Source organism: Diabrotica undecimpunctata, chromosome 6 (genome assembly GCF_040954645.1).
Source record: "Diabrotica undecimpunctata isolate CICGRU chromosome 6, icDiaUnde3, whole genome shotgun sequence".
NCBI lineage: Eukaryota > Metazoa > Arthropoda > Insecta > Coleoptera > Chrysomelidae > Diabrotica > Diabrotica undecimpunctata.
Window position 1 is genome coordinate 150,713,418 of NC_092808.1, and position 22,180 is coordinate 150,735,597.

Sequence of the window (22,180 nt, forward strand, 5' to 3'; positions counted from 1 at the left end):
TTCCCATTAATTCCGGGATATCCCATATAAAATGAAAATCGTTATTATATTTGCCAAGTCTTGAAAAATAGAAGATAATTCTGAAATCATTCAATAAAATGTACACATGTACATAAATCATCTCCCTATAAATGTTAAAATTGACTATATCTACCAAAGAAGGTGAATCCAAAAAAATAAGATATAAATGATATAAAATAAATATAAAAACTTTAAAGAATATATTATAATAGATATAAATACAAAAGAATGGAATAAGTGTGACGGAAGTTTAGAAGACCATTTCAAGTTATTAATCTCAAGTCATTCAGCCTGGTGATAACACTACCCAGTGGCCTTGTAGCAACCTTTTATAATTAGGATAAAAACTTACAAGAAAATGAATGAGTCAATCTAAAATATTTAAGAAATGTCTGAAAGATCTAATTTAATAAAGTGAAACTGTGATAGACAAAACGTGTACTCAATTTTAGTGCCTCATCTCTTTCTTATTTTACCAATGTATGTATTTCTTAAAATATCAACTTCGTTCTTTAACAAATACTTTCACTATCAATTAACAAAAAACAAAGCATTTATTTGTAATTTATATAAATATATTTACTTACCAACTATAACTACTTCTTTGTAAATAATATTTGATTTGTTTCCGCTCTTCATCTTGTCGAGTATCTGTAAATAATAAACCATTCATAAATAAAAACACATATTTATATCAAAAGTTGGTTGTTTTTAAGATACACCCGTCGCATAAAAGTGGCCGGAAAAGCGTATTCGTACAAGGTTGATAGGGAAATCCAATTCAAATGGGATCCGATTTCAATGCGGAAATCGTTTTCAAAATTACATCATTAAATGTAACCTGTAAATGTTTATAAACGGGAACTGGGTGGCAATACCAACAGCTATATTTTGAGTGAAATTCTGAGAGGTGTTTGTGTACCATGGGTGGTAAAGTATGTGGTTTTTGCAGGATGGTGCTCAATTATAGCGACAAGGTTAGGGCATTTTTATTTCAGCAATATCCAGCACGTTGGATATGAAGGGGGCACCAATTTAATGGACACCGCGTGGTCCAGATCTTAATGCAATAGATTTTTGTTTTTAGGGATTTTACATCGTAGTGGGTATTTAGATGCTGCCATACATTTGTTTTTTCTGCTGATATTATTATATTGTATTTCTTGGCTGTTGTATTGAAGACATCTTTGGTGCTCGTCTTCTTTCTCGGCGATTAATGCGGCGTCGCCGTCGTCTGCATATCATAATATTTGGATTTCTTTTTTCCCCATTCTGTAGCCATGACCTTTACGTACTGCTTGTATTATTTCGTCCATTATCGTGACGTCCAAGAAGAACGTGATGTGAAAAATTATACTCCCGAAAAAGCTGGTTATAGTTCTCAAATGATATACAATAAACAATTAATATTTTGATATATCATTAACATATATATGAACTTTCACTTACATCTTTTAGAAAAACTTCTCATACGGTATGGCTGGTAATAATTCACGATAACAAATTGTTTGTGAAGTCAGTGTTTATCGTAACTTTTCAAGTTCAAAGGCATATTATGAATGATTTAACCCCAGCTGGAACATAATAAAATAATTGCACAAAACACGTTACCATAGCCTATAGAAATTTTATGTTGAAAATAGTTCGTGATATGAAATAGAAGCAACGTTCAGGTATAACGAGGATGAAGAAATGAGGGAAATAAGTCATTGTTAGTTAAAAAATGTAACTTTAAATACGAATAGTAAATAATAGTTTATTTAGTAAGTGTAGTAGCAGCTGTAGTAAACTTTTCATTTTTAGAGATCAATCTTAAAAACCTATGACATGAAATTTCAATTTTGAGTTGTGGTAAGAAATATGAGGCATTAATGTTTTACATTACAAACGATCACACATCGGTCACGGAAAATGCATTTGAGAAGACTGTTTTCGGTGTAGATTATTGCAGAAGTTTTATTCTTTTGAAAAACGTACTAGTGAAATAAAAAAAAAGTTTTAATGTTTTAGATTGTTTGTTGTGTGAAAGTTTAAATTCAACGTTTTTTAAGCACAGTATTTTAAATACCTCACATTTACTGTTAAAAGGCAAAGGCTCTATAGTCGGTTCGCTATATTTACGCGGGTTTCGGATTAACAAAATTATGCAAATGACTCATTGATAACCAGTTGCAGTAAACGACTTCCCAGAAAATTAGGTAAAAACTGCATTAATGGTCATATTTTAAAATACATTAAAATAACATTAGGGTAGGTATAAATTTGTTACAATATTGCAGTTGAATTGATTCTTTGCCAGTGTTGACATTGTATGTTTGGTGGAAATATTTAAAAATGCCTAGACGTGTGTTAGATGTAGATAGTCTAATTTGTAGTGTACATAAGTATTTTACGGATGAAAAAGAAAATGGCGGTCCTTTAAAATCGGTAATGTCTGTTCAACAACGCGTATGTGATGCTCTAGGAATTAGTGAAACCAAACTAAGAGGAGTATTACAAAATCGCAATAATGAACGGCCGAAAGAAGATCAGCGAAAAACTCGCCTATCATTGAAAACCAAAGATATTCCAGATGGAAAAAAATTTGAAATTCGTGATACCATTTATCGAATGCGAGCCAACAAGGAACATGTGACCTTAAATACAATTCTCTCGGAATTAAAAGATAGAAAATTTGACGAAATTGGCAGAACAAGTCTATGGCAAGTGATACATAATTTGGGTTTCAAATTTCAAAAGGAGGATAACAGAAAAGCCCTTTGTGAAAGAAGTTCTGTTGTGCATAAAAGAATTAACTTTCTAAGAAAATATTCTAAATTAAAAGAAGAAAGGGCAAATTTTATATATTTAGACGAAGCATGGATATTTTCTAGGGGTGCAACCAAGAGAATATGGCAAGATGATAACGTAAAGTCTATCAAACATACTGATGGAGAAGGAAAGCGACACATAATTTTACATGCAGGAGGGAAATCGGGTTTTATAGAAGGTGCTGATTTAATATTTTCATCTAAATCAAAATCAAGTAACTATTACGATAATATGAACACAGAAATGTTTGTAAAATGGTTACATGAAAAACTTCTCCCAGGTTTAAGTGAGCCCATCGTAATTATTTTAGACAATGCACCTTACCATTCTGAAGTATTAAACAAAAGTCCAACAAATTCTTGGACTGTTAATAAAATTAAAGAATGGTTGACAAAGGAACATATACCATTTACACAACATATTTTAAAATCAGAATTATTACGCTTGGCAAATATCCACGCAAAACCAAAAACCTTTGTTGTGGATCAGATTATTGAAAGTTACGGTCATCAAGTTTTACGTCTGCCACCGTATCATTGCCAGTTTAATCCCATCGAATATATATGAGGAATAGCAAAACAATATTATGACAACCATATTGGGCCTAACGGTTATAGCGACGACTCAGTTCGGGAAACTTGGCGAAAGGCACTTTTAATTGTAACTCCAGAAGTGTGGTGCAACTGTATATTCAAGTGCGAGAAACTAATAGAAGATTGGTGGACTCGTGAAAATAAAATAAACGAAATAAGTCCAATCATAATATGAATTAATGGTGATGACAGTGACGATGATGACGATTATGATATTTTTGATGATAATGACTGATTTTCATTTTTGTTGGCAAGTTAAATTTTTTTATTTTTCATTAGAAATTCTCTCCATGGAACAAATATACATAGACCATATTTTCTGTGTGAAGTGTAATATAAAATTATTATTAGGTTTATATTAGCCACATTAGACTCCATCAATGAAGTAATTCTCCTTATTATACTGTCAATTATATAAAAGATTTTCCATTATTATTTAATTAAAAAAAGTTATGGATTATTTTTCATTTCATTTGACCAGTTGATATTTCCCCAAAGAGCAGGTAATTAAAACTGGGTACTTACAACAAAATTTTTAATCCGAAACACGCGTAAATATAGCGAACCGACTATAGTAATCAAAACTTGATAGTGGCCAGTAAATGAAAAGGATAGATTGTATTGATCTCGTGAGAATCATAAAAATGGCAAAAATCGTGCCACGTTTTTTTATTTAACACTTGTATAAAATCTGAGTTTATTTGCGGCAAAATACAAAAACTGCATACAAAAGCTGCACTCTTTGCATTTAAAACACATCTTGATTTTTGTCGATAGGTCACTTAAATCAAAAGATATCCAATTTTTACCGTCGAGCTGATACAAATTTTATTGAACATTGATTTCGCACGCGTAGTCGCAGATTTTTAGGGGGTCAACACTATGAATGACGACTGGACTAATTTAAAATATTGAAGTAATTACAACGAGAAATATGTCGATTGGAAATCTCCTGTCTACTAGATGGTTGCAATTGACAACTCATTACAAAAAAACAAATTTTAAAACAGCATGTAAGTCTGATCGTCAAGGCCATAAACTATTGCCGTACGAATGTAATTGAAACCAATAAAGTTTTTTTGAAAAATTTCAGGTTATTTATTAATTTGTTTACTGAAATCCCAATAATGAAAAACCAATAAAGGTTACAGTAAAAAAGAGCAATGATGACAGTAAAAAAGAGCAATGATGACAGTAAAAAAGAGCAGTGATGACAGTAAAATTCTTCTGTCAGTGATCCTGTCCCATGGAAGATAAATCATGAGAAAAAAACCTTATGATACTATCCCGATATGGTAAATATTTGGTCTAACATTTAGTTTACTCGCAATATTAACACCAATCTCTGATTTTATATGTATGTTATTTCTTTCTTTCTTTCTCCCCTTCCTTTTACCCTATCAGGGTGTCGGATTTGGGCTAGCTATTTTAATTTCCATTTACCCACCTCTTCCATTCTTTTCTGTTTCCTGCCATTATTTTCAATTCCTCGAGTGATTTTTGTTTTCCCGCCTCTACTACTTGCTGTATCCATTTTTTTCTTGGTCTGCCTCTTTTTCTTTTTCCGATGTTTTTTGCTTCATAAACTTTTCTTGTTATTCTATTGGATTGCATCTTCATCAAATGCCCATACCAGTTCATTTGTCTCTTTGTTATTTTGTTCATTATCGGTTCCTGGTTGGCCATTCTCCTAATAGTCTCGTTGCTTAATCTATCCCATTTTGTCTTTCCAACTATCCTTCTTAGATGTCTCATCTCCATTGCGTTTATCCTGCTCTTATGTTTTTCCAGAATTGTCCAGTTTTCACTTGCATAGAGCACAGTCGGTATATCACTATTGTGTTATATATTTTTATTCTTGTTTCTCGTGCAAGTTCTCTCTTTTCCCATTATTGGGGCTAACGCATAATATAACTTGTTTGATTTCTTTGCTCTATTTGTTATTTCACAGTCTATTTTTCCGTCATTAGTTATTATACTTCCCAGGTATTCGTAAGTTGTTACTATTTCCAATTTTTTTTAGTTTTTACATTTTATCTTTATTTGATTATCTTCCTCATCTCCTTTGCCGCTGATTATCATTATCTTACTTTTTCTTCGTTTATCTCCATTTTTAGTTCTTCCATTTGTTCTACCCATATATCCATTAGTTTCTGCATTTTATTCTCGGAATCTGCTATTAGTACTATGTCGTCTGCATACATTAAGGACTCTATTGTTACCGGTTGTAATCTGCGGTAACCTATTATTGTATGTATCTTATTTAAAAACATAAATGATGTATCCTCGATATGTTATCCCCATTAAAATAGTAAGTACTTTAAGATGCCACACGAAAATAGCTTCAGAACAATGTTATTGACTATATAAAATAGCGGTTTTTTTCTTTCAATTAATTCCACTTTTAATATGGATAACCAGATCCTACTGCATTCTGCCGAGGAATTTGCGACGCACATTGTTTCATTTAACATAATTGAAGCAATTTCTTTAATTTTTCTCTTTTTACCATCTGTTTCTTTCAGGAATATACTTGAATATTTTCATTGAACTCTATGTTCATTTTCCCATACGTGTTTACGTATTAAAGATCTATCAATTTGTCTATTTTTTATATAAGATTGATGTTCACTTATTCTATCATTTAATATTCTTGATGATTCACCTACTTAAATAAAAATGTTCGCACTCACAAGGTATTTTATAAATACAATTCTTTGATCTTTCTTGTTTATTGATAGGTTTAGTTTTAGATCAAATGGATCTGAATGTGTTTGTTGTTTAGAATTTATTTTCTATCATTTTAAGCCTTCCGATAATCGTTTTAATGTATGGTATTGTTATTTTCTGGTATTATTTCTTGTGAATGTTATAGAATCCCGTTATAAGTTGTTCTGGTCCATTTGGTCTATTCTTGAAAAATAATTATTTATAAACGGGAAACAATAATCATTTTTGGACATTTTTCACATTTGGTCCCGATGAAATTAGCCTCAAATTAACTCCCAATTAGTTGGCAGTGTTGCCATGTCGTTATAATGTAAATGTTATATGCTACAAATACAAAGAGCGAAAGCTTTTTAAAAGTACATTCTTATTATATTATTCTATGGATTCTGCAACTTTATAATTTATATAAAACAAGATTAAATAAATATTTGTTTCTTTCGTTTTGACGTAAATAAACTATTTATGTCAAAACTTACTAAATTATTATTTAATTAAATTCAATATTTGATCATTTATTTAAAAAATGTTGTGTATTCTTTATAAATATGCCATTATTATCTATACCAGTATAGAAAGAATAGGAAATTGTGTTCATATTAACATTGAATTCCAAAATCATGCATTAACAACGAAACATGTGTCGTGATTATTAATAAATTTTGTGGAATTATAAAATATAAAAATGTAATTTTCAGTTTTATATATTTATTTTTTTATATAGTTAATTAGGTACAGTGTTTCTAGAAAATATCTATCATTATATTTCATTCAAAACTAATAAAAAATAAGTTCCTATATAACAAATCCTATGTTTATTGAGAAATAATTTAAAACAAAGTTTTATTTTGTAAAAAATAATCAATTACCTTAAATGCAGTAATAAAAATCACTTAATAAAACAGCACAAACTTGTAAATATTTCACAATAATGTGTAAAAAATAATCCGCGGCAGTCCACTAATGTTATTCGATATGTTCCCTCGCACGGTCTTGACATTCAACTAAACCGGCAAATCATTACACCGCGGCTATTATACATTTCTAACACTCGGAGCAATCTTATCGTCCGTGCAATCTTACGTAATCAGTATGAAAATCCTAATTAATTCCACTCGCTGATAAAACTAATAGCACTGAAGTTTTTGTTAAATTTCAAGTAGAAGATTGTTATCTACATTTTTTATATATTGGAGAACAAGACGTACAAGATAATAATATTAAAAAAAAGAAAAACTAAAAGAAAAAATACTCTTGTCGTCAGTGATGAAAATGCCACCCTTTAAAAATCATACGAACAAGCTGCATTTTGCTGAGCATATCAATTTTGGACCACCAAAAACAAAGCAAAAATGTTACTACTCCGTCTTCCCCCTAAAACCTCCCCTCGTAGGGTGAAAATATCGATTTACCAATAATCTATACGCCGTAGACAAAAATGTTTCAAATAAAAATGTAGCTGTTGCAAATTTCTGCGCTATGATTTGAATAAACATTTGACTTCGCCCGTTTCATTCCACTTTTTTACTAATGCACTGACAGTAAACCTTGTTATGTTATGAGATTTCTGTTAGAATACAAATTATTAAACATTATTTCAATTATTAACAATATTGCTTGAAAAATATTCAGTATTTTTTAAGGATTTTAAAAATAGAAAAATATACAGAGTGGTCCATTTGAAATATCAAAATTTATTGTATTTTCAGAAAATCGAAAAAACTGATAACAATGTAAATTCTGCACTAATATCGGCCATATTACAAAACCTCTACAGACCAAAATTAATATAAATCGTGAAAGCCGTTTCTGACATAATTTAAGCAGTTCCAAACTTAAGTCACCTTATATAATTATTGACAAAGTTGACTCATCATGTGAATTAAGAAAAACAATGATAATTCAATGTTAAATCGTCCTAATAGAAATAATACAAATACTACCATTATACTACAATGTCAATGTCAAAATAGTTTTCTTAGATTGCTACACAATCACATCAATGCATTCATAAATTAACAGACCAATATAAACATAAAACAGTTTTTATGGATCGGTTGGCAACAATTGTTTAACAAACCATAATAGATTTATTGTGATATTAAATTGTCGACAATTGACAATAAATTTCGAATGGGTCATTGTGCTGTTAATTTTATTTCTAATGAACGCCACTGGCGCATTCGACCTTGATAATTATTTATAGTATTTCCTATATCCGGTAAACATTATCTCAATATCACTCATACCGCGATAAAAGTGATATTGAATTCGATATGGGAAGTGGAATCGTCTAATGGTAAAATTAATGATACATTGTTTTCATGGTTTATAGGTCGTGATCTGGAATTGTTTATACTAGACCTTTCGTCTCCTACTGCGGCAGATCTTCAAAGATCAGCAACGGTCGTAACTGTCTTCCGTTATCTATAAAAAGAAACTTCAGAATGAAATAATTCCCAACAGTTCACAAATCCCATGAAGAAATTAAGTAATTCTACAGCCAAATGCAGCAGATTCTCCGGAGTAATAAAAGACACAAGGCATGGCGGGAAAGTATGGACTTAGAGAAAGGAGCGAAATGAAACATACACTGATACAGTTTAGCCTTTTGCCAAGAAGAGGAATGCATTCTAGCAAATAGTTGATTATAGAAATTTAAAGGCTGACTATTTATCTGGAAATCTCAAGTTGATCAACATGGTTAGACAGTCAGAAATCAAATTGCCTACATTATCATTAATAGAAGATTTAGAAACAGTATTACAGTCATGGACCCAATAGAAAAATAAGTATTAAAATGAGAAAAAGACCAAATAAAGAAAAAGGATTGGATGAAAGATAAAATATTATACTTTACTTAATAAACAGACAAGTGAAAAAATAAAATGAGGTCAATTCAACCTTTCAATTTTAGAACCAGCCCGCTATCACAGACCAAGAAAATTTAACTACACCAGGCCTACTACCTCGGCACCATAATAAATGAAGAATGGACCAACAACCAGGAGATTAGAGCACGCATCGGAAAAGCTAGATCCACCTTCAATCGGATGGGAGCCTTCTTCAGAGTCAAAACCTCTCTCTTGATACAAAAGTAAGAATGCTGCGATGCTACGTCTTCTCTGTCCTTTTTTATGGTGTTGATTCGTGGACCTTGAACGAAGATATGTGCAGAAAACTGGAAGCATTTGAGATGTGGCTATATCGGAGAATGCTTAAGATCCCGTGGACTGACTGGGTCACAAATGAGGACGCCCTCAGAAGAATGAATAAGAACCGAGAGGTACTGACCACCATCAAATCTCGAAAGTTACAGTTCTTCGGACATATTATGCGAAATGAATCCAGATACTCTCCTTCAAGTCATCCTGCAAGGTAAAATATTTGGAAAACGAGGTCCAGTAAGAAGAACATCTTGGCTAAAGAACCTCAGAATCTGGTTCAATACAATATCTGTGCAGCTTTTCCGCGCTGCTGCAGATAAGATAAAGATTGCCATGATGATCGCCAACATTCGTAACGGATAGGCACATCAAGAAGAGGGCCTAAGTTAGAGTTGTGATGTTGTATGCAGTCCCACTGGAGTTCAACGGCAGAATCCAACTGAAAGAACCTATAAAGAACACAAACGGCGGGTTACATGGATCGACATGGCAGGACCTTTCAAATGCAATCATCCAAGAAAGGCTCCGGTACACACCACTGAGGGAGGTGGTCAAGAACAGAACAAGATACTGCTTCCACCAGGCCACAAGAAGACTCCTTAAGACCAGAGCATCCTCAATAGAAATCGCATACAGAGGATGTGCAGAGAAAAATACAGACTGCAGGGTCTAGCCTGGAGGTTGCTGAAGACAGCCAAGTAGAGAAGTAGGTACGGTGCCAAAAATAGTACCTACAGAAAAAGACGTTCAGGTGATCAAAAACATAGAAAATCAGGTACCCGAAAATGATGCGGTTCCACAAAGTAAGCGGTGCAGAAACGGAACGTTGGCAGAAGTAAAAAAAGACCGAAATATTTTGTAAATATCTGTGCAATGTAAAGCTTTAATATCTTTTGTAAATAAATATTATTAGGGCAATATATGTTTTTATTTATATATATATCCCCAGAGGTAGGTCTGGGCTCAAGTTGTGCACACCAGACACCAGTAATGTCTCGTTTGAAGTAAGAAGAAAAAGAAGAACATAAGCTTTATTGTTTTTTATACATGAATATTAATTTATCTCTTAAAGTGTGTAAATCTTACCCTAGAAAAAGCTTTGTAACAACCAAGCACAAGATAGAGTTGGAAAGGAAGTAATATAGAAGAGCCAATCAGAAAGCACTTAACAGTCCCAACAGATAAGAAGGCTTAGAAAAATGGGTTCTGGACTACACGGAATTTTAAATTCGAAGTCTAAAAAAAAGATTAGATTATTGTAAAAGAAGATTAAAAATACAATGCGGTAACACGTATGGGCATTTAAGGCAGGTTTACACGTAACCAGTAACTGTAACCCCGCGCCATCGATTGTAGACACGTGTAAACACACAGTTCCAGTCGCTGGTGTACCTGTAAAGAGTACAACAAACGACCGACTTCAACAAGTGGGAAGATGGCGTTCCCGTTCCATTGAGACTGACACCAGCTACTGGATACGTGTAAACGTGCCTGTCTAGCGCTGTCATAGTCAAGCACGGCATGCCAGTAGGACTGGCGCGAGCTACTGGATACTTGTAAACGAGCCTTTATAATGTAAATATTAATTTGGAGAAGTTAATAAGCTTCATCCGTTTTATATGAGGACTATATTGGTATAGAAACAAGTGTACTAAAGGTTTATTAAGGTTCTGTTCATTATTCCTTACCTTGTACCTAGCTAAAGATTAAAAATGTAGATATGATATGTTATTAAAACTTTTTAAACGCATTTGTTTGATAATTGAGTATTTCAATAAATATTTGCAGGATTACATAGTTTAGAAAAGCTTAAAATATCGTTCGCGTAACGATGACTGCACATATTTTTCGTCGGCTTAAAACCTTTTTGTATAACATATCACATTATTATGTTTATTTACATACATGATCTCACCAAAAATAGATTTTTAAATTTATAAATTTTGGAAAGCGTGAGATAAATATTTGCTAATTGATTTAAAGGTGTTTACATTATGGCGACTAGATATTTCTCGATACATATTAAAATATGACTCTCTTCTATCCCTCCTTTATATGGTTTTACACATTAAAATTAACTAATTACAGTCCTACTTCCTCTACGAACTAGCAAATGACCAATTTTTCGTATTGGATGATTATCATTTCGATGTGATCCTTTATCGTCACTCCAGTCAAGCATTATCATTAACGCCACGAGCATTCATTGTTCTTTCTTGTTAACTGTTTAATATTTAAGTCTGTACATTATAGCAGGTCTTCTTCTTCTTAGGGTGCCTGTCCGTTTCGAACGTTGGCGATCATTCTGGCTATGATAACTTTGTTGGTTGCTATACGGAATAGCTGTGTTGAGGTTTTTCTATATCATGCTCTCAGGTTAGCAAACCAGGATAGTCTTCTTCGTCCTGGGGCCCTTATGCCTTCAATTTTACCTTGCAAACTGCATTGGAATAGCTCATATCTGCCTTGACTTCTCATTATATGTCCCAAGTACTGCAGCTTACGGCCCTTCACGATGTTGACCAAATCAGCGGTTGTGTTCATTCACCGAAGTACTTCTTCATTGATGACTTTGTCTGTCCATCAGGATCCTTCTGTATAACTATAGCTTAAAAGTCTAAGTTTTGATAGAATTTCCGCCTTCGATGTCCACATTTCTACTCCGTACAGAAGCACTGAGTATACGTAACATTTAAGGAGCCTTATTTCCCTAAGAGAGACTTCCTTCTTTAAATAAAAAACTAATTTCTTCACCATTACACCAAGAACTTTTCATCTCGTTCTCCAATATTTAGCCTTATCTTTGTTTCTAGTGTAAGGTCATGGCTCTTGAACACAGAGCTCATAGTCAAGAATGGACTTTTTGCCTTTCTGATGCGACTTTTAATCTCTTGGGTATTGTCCCATGACTTGTTATTCTGTTCATTAAGTTTTGCAGCCCGTCTATGGTATTGGAAAACACTTGTATCATCTGCCTCCATTAATATCTTTTAGAAACTCTTCAAAAATGTGCTCAGAGTACATACTGAATAACAGTGGTGAAATTATGCTCCCCTGTCTCACTCCCCTTAAGATTTAGACCTGATCTGTATATTCTCCATCTATTCGGAGCACCGCAGATCGATTGCAATACAGGTTAGCTATTATTTTTAGGTCTCTTCCGTCAATTCCTGTCCTCTTCAGCACTTTCATCAATGCCTGACTTTATCGAAAGCCTTCTTGTAGTCAATCAGGCATGCAAAATCATTACAGCTGACATCTCTACATTTCTGAAACAATACCTGCACGCTAAATTAAGCTTCCCCCGTAGCAACGGCGTTCACAAATCCAAACTGATTGGGCGCAATTTGTCCCTTGCATTTCCGGTAAATTCTTTTTGTGTCTGACGGCTGCCGTCAGCAGGTCTTAAACAGCTTTATATAATTTTTCTTGCGTTTTCATTGGAATGTTTCTGTTACATAACACATCACTGGACTACTTCTATTTGATCTAAGTTCTCATTATTCTATAATGCCGATCCGAACTTATGAGTACTCTGGCATCCTAGTAACCTGGTAAAACCTGACACAATGTAAATTGTTTAATTCGAGAGTACACTTAAACATCAGTTTTATCTGATAAATATTTAAATATTTTCAGATTTAAATGAAAAGACAAATATTTCTATGATAAACTATCTTAACTCGCACGGCGCCTGAGAAGCGCCAAGCTTTTTTTAATTTGCAATATCTTTTTTATTTATTTTAGACATATTTAAAGTTATTACATTATTAATCATATAATTTATTTCCTTTGAAAAATATAAAGTTCGAGCAAACGTTCCTAACTTATGCGTTAGAAAAACTATTTATTGTATGATGACGAAGATCAATTTAGTGATATCGAAATCATTTCTGTAAGTGATTTAGAATCGGATCATGAAAGTTTAGACAGCCATGACAGCAATCCTATAATTGAAGAGAGTGAAAGTGATGATAGTGATCAATTATATACAATCTGATGACTTTTATACCTACATGTTGGTTTTAATTTCCATAAAACCTTTGTCAGATTATGACACTTTTAGGAAAAGATAAGGTTTAAAAATTAAGCTCAATATAACCATCAACTCCTCGAACAAAAAGAGATAATAGTAATATTAAATTATTTATTAAAGACAATTAATTAAAGAAAGTGTATTTTAACTTTTCCTATCGATAACAATGATAGTATTACAAAAAATATTGATTTTCGGGGGATTTTTTTTTATAAATTTTTAAACAAATTACACTGTTTATTAGTTAATTAATTGATAAACAAATTACATATTTGTAATGTACGCAAAGAGTACATACAAATTAAAAAAAGAACGATTAACATCCGTTGAGCAGATCCGAAGATATAAACAATAATTATTGTAGTAGTTTGAAGATGCGTTTTCATTTTTTGAACGCGTAGATTTGTGGGTTCTCCCTCTACTCGCCACTATTAGTCTTAATTTGAACCATATTTTTGACAATTCACAGAGGATTCTGTTATAGTGAAATGTTTGTACAAGTTTTTGTACAAAAAGTACGAATCCCTAATTGTCATAAATAAATTAGCTGTGAATTAAAAAAAAAACAACTTTGCCCCAAACTATCGCAGAACAACTTTTTTCTTTTAAAGTTCGTGTAAAAATGTCGGCTTTTCAAATATGAAAAAAGATTTTATCTACGAGCAATAGTATAAAAGTTATTCCAAATGTTTATGAATCAAAAATAATCGTAATTTTACAAAAGGGTTTTGCGTTGTAAAAGTTTTTTTTTCTTCAATTTTTTAACGTACAGTGATAGCTTAACTCTTAAACTTTCATTTTGTATGCGTAGAATTATCGTATCCCCATTATTTTCTGACTAATGTGACTGAAAAAAAAAGATTGGGATAAACAAATAGCTCCAAAATGAATCGACTTTTACAGGATCGATCTGAAATTTTGAGAGTTTGTTAAGAAGAACAATAACAGAAGCAGAATAACAAATGCCTAGGTCGATTTTTACAATAGTTATAAACAAATAACCTTTTTGCCTTATTTTGCAGTTTTCGAAGCAACAAATTAATTTTACAACTCTTAGAAATCCCCACGTTACAGCTTTTTATGTTTAAAAAGATAATGTTTTGTAATTTTACCTTAAATATTAAGCTTAATAGTAAGCAAAAAATCGAAAAAATGGCATTTTTACACTAAATTGCTAATAATTAAAAAAAGACGCCGACATTTATGCGGAAAATATATAGGTTTTCTTTACATATATAAGCCTATAATCACTAAAAAATGTCAGATATCTGGATTAGTCACGGTCCCGAACAGGCTCTCTTTTTTGCTTATTTCTCTGTACTAATGTGTAAAAATTCGATCAAACTATTATATACCTAGTCCAGTACTGTAATTAACAATAAGTGAGATTGCCAAGCTTTTTATCAGAATATTTTTCAATAGGTCAGTGATCTCACGTCATTCTCAAGGATGCTAAATAGTATGTAGTCGGAAAAAAATTGCTAACCTTTATTGATTTTATGGTTTTTTGCCATTAATTTACTAAACGAGTTGTCTTGCAAGATGAATATGACTTAGCAAATATTCACGGTCATCGGTAACAAAAAAAAAAGCCGGTATGAGTGTATTTACAAAAGCTTGGTATTGTTTATCATTTTTTTGATATGGTAATGTTAGGAATATATTATTTAAAATGTGAGATTTGTTAATTATAGTTATTAAGCTATGCAATCGTTTATTTCTACGGGCTACTAGCATAGTTACCATAGTGAATTACGTGACTTTTTTATGGTTTGACATTGTCAATGCCATGTAAAAGCTTCATTAATTGGCTCGGTATTATGCAATACAAGACTTTCGTTAAACACGTGTTGAAAAGTGCTACGTTTGTCAGCTTTGCTTTATGGATGTGAAACCTGGACAATAAAAGTCAAAAATCCAAATAGATTAGAAACTTTAGAGGTGTGGTGTTGAAAAGAGCGCGAATTGGTCAACACCATCAAAGTGAGAAAGATCCAATCATCATCATCATCATCAGTGGCATTATAGCTCGTTATAAGCCAAAGTCTTCTTCAGAACAATCCTCCATTCATCCCTGTCTCTGGCAACTCTTCTCCATGTTCTAACTCCAATAGATTTTAGATCGTCCTCTTCTTTAAGTGCCATCTCCGCGACGAAGGTTGGCAATCATCATAGCTATTCTGACCTTCGAGGCAGCTGCTCTGAACAATTGCCTTGAGCTACAACCAAACCACTCTCTCAGGTTCTTCAACCAGGAAACGCGTCTTCTTCCTACACTTCTCCTACCCTCTACTTTTCCTTGAATTATGAGTCTCAAGATGTTGTATCTTTCGCCTCTCATCACATGTCCGAGATATTGCAATTTCCTTTCTTTTATTGTATTGTATTTTCCATTTCCCTCTCTCTGCCTATTCTCCTTAACACTTCTGTATTCGTGATTCGTCCTCTAAATTGTCTTAATACTCAAGTCTCTAAAATATATTATATTCTTATGTAACTGTAATTACGGTCCTTTATTATAAGGATTTTATCAATAAAAAATTTAGGAATCGTGTACATTTACAAGACCTTAATAAAACCAGTTTTAATATGTGGTATGTGAGAGACTACGTGGTATCTTGACTACAGACACAACTGCAAGCTTGTCCAGCATGCTTGTTCAATCTTTTTGTACAAGTATGCACAGTTTGCCTTTGGCACCACACGTACAAACATGCTTCATAAAAATAGAGGCAGTTTTATAAAATATGTCGAGCTCGGACGACGATACGCTCGCTTTTTGTTCTTGTGAAAAAAAGAAAATCCCGAATAAAAGCGTGCGGTGTGGTGTAAACAATGGTTGATGAAAAGAAAAACCTATTCTCACATTAGCTGGCTAGACTAAGACCTAGATACTAGAAAGTGCTCATACCGTTTATCTGAACCCATTCCAGAGTGGTCCGCATCTTCAACTTTTTTCTTTTCTCTTCTATAATTAGTCCGTAAGGCGATTATTTTGTTAACAACTGCATCCTTGTCGGCATTAAAGTCAATTAACCTAGATTTTTCTAACAATATTTTGTATGCTGCATCCCTCTTTGCTTTGTTATGATAGTCTTTGAAGTTAACGTGCCAAAGACATGCCTGATTTTGGTATTCTTGAATAAACTCTTCCAATAATTCACGGTTAACCTTTTTGAGATCACTAGTCATGACAAAAATTACTCAAGCTACCTCACAAAACAACACAACGGACGCTAACTTGTTTAAGCTTGAAAATCCTGGGTACACACGTACCGTTTTGCTAGTGCAAGCACGATTAATTCAAGCATGCATAATTAAGATCCTTTCAATCCTCAAGCCGCGTGTAGAATCACAAAGCTTGCACCACATTTCCCTACAAACACTCAAGCGTGCTTGTACAAAAAGATTGAACAAGCATCCCGGACTTATCTTGCATGTGTGTCTGTAGCCCCCTTTAGAAAAATACTTAAAGATTTTTGGGGCGTTAAATAAAAATGCTCTATGGTCCTAAAGATATAACTTAGAATTATACCAGCTAGAAACAGATCGAGATATTCTGAAATTTATTAAAGTGCTGAGACTAAAATGGGCTGGACACATTGCTAGGATGTCAGATAATGAAAAATCGAAGAAATTGACATTCTTAAACCCAGAGAACAGAAGAAGTAGAGAACGACCGAGTAGAAAATGGATTGATGATGTGGAAGATGATCTTAAGATTCTAGGGTCAGAATATGAAGGAAAGTTGCTAAGAATCGACGAGAGTGGCAACTTATGTGCGAGCAGGTCAAAATCCACAAAGGATTGTCGAGTCAACTATGCTGATATACGCAGAAGAAGGAAAAAAGTTTTATTATGCTGCTCTATTTTTTTTCGGTTTTGTTATCTGTCATTCGTTGTAGTATGTATTTCATATTTTAATTGTACTATTTAGCTTTTTGTCCATTCTACATCCACTGATAGTTTATTTTGTACTTTTAACATGTGAAATAGGAAAAAATACCTTGTTCATTAATTTGGCTTTTAATTCAATTTTACTCGTGTGTTTACAAAAGGAAAACTTCTTAACCTTTCAGTAGACGCAGCTTGTCTAGGAGACCGGTGGAAGTCAATGACGGTCAATTCTAAAGCCAATCGGAAGGTTTCGAGTTGCTCCGGCTCTGTGCTTTCTTTTGATAGGTACATTTATCAACTGTGTATCATTGCAGTATTCTTTATCTATGATTGCAGTGTTGATGCTCGATCTGTAAGTTTGTAATTTGTAAAACCGGTGCAGTGGACCGTGTGCGTCTAGAGAAGTAATAGAATTTTCTGACTTGTAAGTAATTGTTTTATAATAAAACTTTATATTTTAGAGATTACGGATTATGAAAATAAGCAAAAAAGATTGTTAGCACTCTTTGAAGAAGTTTCGACGGGTGATGAGTACGATGATGAAGAGGAATCGGGAGAAGAAGATCATGTAGAAGAAAACTTGAAGGGAAGCGATACGGAACAGGAAAATGAGGAATTAGATGATGAGACAGATTTGCCATTGGTCCATATTTTTTGGGAAAAGATAATAAAACAAAATGGGCTAGGTATATTGCCCCTAAGAACGTCAGAACTCGAAGTAAAAATATTGTTCTGCAGTTTTCGGGTTCTAAACAATGTGTCAGACAGAAAACCGATATTTTAGATATCTGGAACAATCTATTTGATATTGATATGTTGCAAATAACTGTTGATGGGACCAATACAAAAATAGAAGCAGAAAAGCAGAAGTACAGTCGCGATCGAGATATATACCCAACAAACATTGATGAAATTCGTGCCCTTTTAGGTCTCTTATATCTTGCAGGTGTAAGAAAGTCAAGTCACCTGGAAAACGGACGGCACTGGTATAGAGGTTTTCCGACTGACAATGAACATTACGAGATTCAGAAATTTACTAAGGTACATGCGAACTGATGATATCAATACAAGGCATGATAGAGTTCTTCTTCTTCTGGTTCCTATCCGTTTCGGATTGGAAATCATATTGGCAATCATGACCTTGCTCGCTGCGGCTCGAAACAGCTCCGTTGAGGTTTTCTTAAACCATGTTCTTAAATTCCGCAGCCATGATATTCTCCTTCTACCGGGTCCTCGCTTACCTTTGACTTTACCTTGCAATATAGACTGCAGCAGGGAGTAACGGTGCTGATTTCTCATAGCGTGTCCCAGATATTGCAATTTTATGCGTTTGATCGTAAACACAATCTCTGGATCCTTCTTCATTTTTTCTAGAACTTCCTTGTTCGTGATCCTTGCTGTCTATGATATTCTCAGCATTCTTCTATAAAGCCACATCTCAAATGCTTCAAGTTTTTTAATAGTGGTGTCTGTAAGCGTCCATGCCTCCGCCCCGTACAACAACACAGAGAAAACATAGCATCTCAAATGTCTCATTTTTGTATCTAGGGATATGTTGTGACTTTTGAAGATGGCGCTCATTTTGTTAAAGACCGTTCTTGCCTTTCCTATGCGGTACTTTATTTCCTGTACATTGCTCCACTGTTCGTTTATAATAGTTCCCAGGTAGCAATACTGTTTTACTCGCTCTATCTGCGTCCCATTAATGTAAAGATGAGCCCCATTTATATTCTCCTTGCTGATAATTATTTGTTTCGTTTTGTGGGTATTAATGTTTAGTCCGTACTGTTGACTGTACTCGTTTATTCTGTCCATTAGCCTCTGAAGTCCCTCTAAACTATCTGCTATCACCATGGTGTCGTCGGCATATCTAACATTGTTTACTCTTTCACCATTTAGAAGGATGCCTTCGTCCATTCCGTAAAGAGCCTGGTTAAAAATTTTCTCTGAGTACATATTAAATATCAACGGCGATAGGATACATCCCTGTCTAACTCCGCGTAGTATTTTTATGTGATCTGTTTCTTCTTCGTTAATTTTCATGTAGGTGATGATAGAGTTAGTTTGGATAAATTAGCGCCAATAAGAGATCATATTACCAAGTGGAACGAAAATCAGACAAAATGTTTCTCTCATTCGCAATACGTAACCGTGGACGAAGATTTGGTGGCTTTTAGAGGACGGTGCTCGTTCCGCCAGTATATACCAAGCAAACCCAATAGATACGGTATAAAAATATTTGCAGTGCCTGATGCGTTTTATACCAGTAACATGGAAGTATATGTTGGCAAAAACCAAGTGGGTGGTCCATACTATCTAGACACTAGTACCAAGGCAGTGGCGGAACGGACTTGTCAACATCTCTGAGGATCTAAGAGAAATGTTACCACCGACAATTGGTACACCAGCGTTGATCTTGGTATAAGCTTGAAGGAAAATGGTTTAACTCTCTTGGGAACAATAAAAGTAAACAGAAGAGAAATTCCTGCATATTTCTCTAACAATCAAGGACGACCTATTAACTCTAGTACATTTGGGTTTGGTTGAAGAGGGACACTAGTGTCATATAAACCAAAAAAATAAAAACGTTCTGTTATATTCCACAATGAACCATGGGGACGACGTTGATCCTTTAACTGGAAAACCGGAAATCATATTAGCATATTACAGCACAAAAAGCGGTGTTGATACAGTAGATAAATTATGCGCATAACATGATGTGGCACGTTGTAGTAGAAGATGGCCTATGGTTGTTTTGTACAGCCTTTTAAATGTTACAGCAATAAATTCCTTTGTTATTTACAATTGTAACATTCCAAATTCCACAAACACCCGACGAGAAGTTTTGACACATTTAGTATTTAGTCCTATGTACAACCACCAGAAGAATGGAAGCCAAAATGTCTATATACCCAAGACAATAAGGATTTGAATAAATGAGATCTGCCATTTGGATGAAGATGTCCTGCCAATTCAAAGAACTCCAGGAGCAATTGGGAGGTGTGGTGACTGTGGATGGAACAAGAATCAAAAAACGAAATATTTTTGTTCGATTTGTAAAAAGTATCTTTGTTTGGAACATGTAAATCCAATTTGTAATGACTGTAACAATATTCCAGCTTAATTTTCTTACGTTTTTGCCATCTCTTATATTTTTTTATAATAAGTCTTAGTGAAAAAATGTTTTATTTTTGTTTAAGACAGTTCTTGAAGACTGATATGTTATGTTCTTATTTAAAATTAATTGTAATTTGTTTAGTAAAAGAGAGAATAAATCAAACTATTACAAAAATTGTGGACCATTTTTTGTGCTACGTAAATAAACATTTTAAATAAACAAAATATGTCAATAATAATAAATAATTAAAAAAAAAAACTAGAAACAATACATTGTTTTATTGAAATTTAAACAAAATGCACCCGGAGGACTATTTTTTCTCTGAAAGAGGAAAAATCCTCTTTTCCTGTTGTGTTTCGATTAACCTGAAATCTCGCAAATGAGGGCGTGAAGATAAGCTAATCGCATATTATCACTTTTTATTAAAAATTAAACTACATCCTTTATTTTTCCCAATATATATGTTAATGATCAACATATTTTTGACAATATTTACAACGGGAAGTCCCAAGGAAAGGTTAAATTCGAGAAAACAAAATAATTTATCAACATCGGGCGATAAGGATTTTATCAATTAAAATTTTGGGAATTGTGTTCACAGCGAAAGTTGCAATAATAAACGTAATTATGTAATTATGTACATAAATAAAAACAACTTTTTACTAGAAAGATCGCTACAAAAATAAGAAAATTAACTTTCTTTAAATTTCTATAAATGTTGGGCGATATTTGCTATTTTTTTTTTTTCGATTCTAACGAGATCATTAATATGTACACTTTTCCATTACCCGGTCACTATGAAATTTTCATTGTTAAAGCCCAGTCTTTAAAACCTATGCCATGAAATTTCGGTTTTGGTTTTTGGCATAACATATGAGTAGACATCGGCAAATATGCAAATAAAAATGTAGAAAATATGCGCATAAATATGCACGTGTTTACCCGAATTACCCGAAAATATGCAAATATTTTACAAAATATGCATACAAATAAATAAAAAAATCGTAAAATAGTAACAATTTTATTTAAAAAAAAAGTGTACATAACTAAATATTTCCTACTATTCATTAAGATTTACATTTATTTTAAGTAACTACATCATTTTTAAGTATGAATTAACTTATTTAGAATTATGGTAACAATAAATGACCAAGTGGTGTTCAAAATTTTCTAACAAAAACTTGTGGCTTCTGTCTGAGTACATAATATATTTATATATGGAAAAACTTCGTTCAATATCAACTGATGTAACGGGAGCATTTTTCAAACTAACCAAAACATTTGGTTCTAAATTAATTGTTTCCGAAATATTTCCAGCTAGAACACTGACTACTTCAGACAGAATATGGTAACCTTTATTTTTTTCCATAGTAGCTTCAAATTTTTTTAAAATATCTTTTCCAATATTACCTCTAACGTTCCGACAACATGACGCAAATTCTTTTATTAATGCTGTACTTTCGAACAATGACAGTTTTGGTGATTCTAACAGAGTAATTGTTTTTTGAACAAAACTAAAATTTGATTTTATAAATGAAAGTTCTTGTTGAAGCAAGTTACTCTGAAAAGTTTGTTTAGAATCCAAAAGAGATTGGGAACTTTCATCTGTTAACGTATCAATTATGTTCTTTATTTTAACAAAATGATCTGCATAAAAATTAGCTGCTTCTAACCATGTTCCCCATCGCGTTAAAATAGGTTGTGGTGGAAGAGGAATGTTAGGTAGCATTTCTTTATAAAGTTGAATTCTTATAGGAGATTTAAGAAATACTTTTTTGACACTGGATATCATGGTATTTACAAGAGGAAA

The 22,180-nt window shown here is 33.1% G+C and overlaps 1 protein-coding gene across 2 annotated transcripts in view; it reads right to left on the minus strand.

The window, feature by feature from the left end:
• LOC140444100 (oxidative stress-induced growth inhibitor 2-like) overlaps positions 1–22,180 on the minus strand; it is a 106,443-nt gene that overhangs the window by 28,135 nt on the left and 56,128 nt on the right. Inside the window, exons 1-2 of one of the 2 annotated variants that reach the window (XM_072535759.1) lie at positions 7,022–7,177; positions 609–672 (exon numbers count right to left, since the gene is read on the minus strand). In XM_072535759.1, coding sequence (XP_072391860.1) covers positions 609–660 — 52 coding nt within the window. In that variant the 5' untranslated portion in view covers positions 661–672; positions 7,022–7,177. Of the gene's footprint in view, positions 1–608; positions 673–7,021; positions 7,178–22,180 lie in introns of those variants that run through there. The other variant, XM_072535760.1, reaches the window with a different exon arrangement.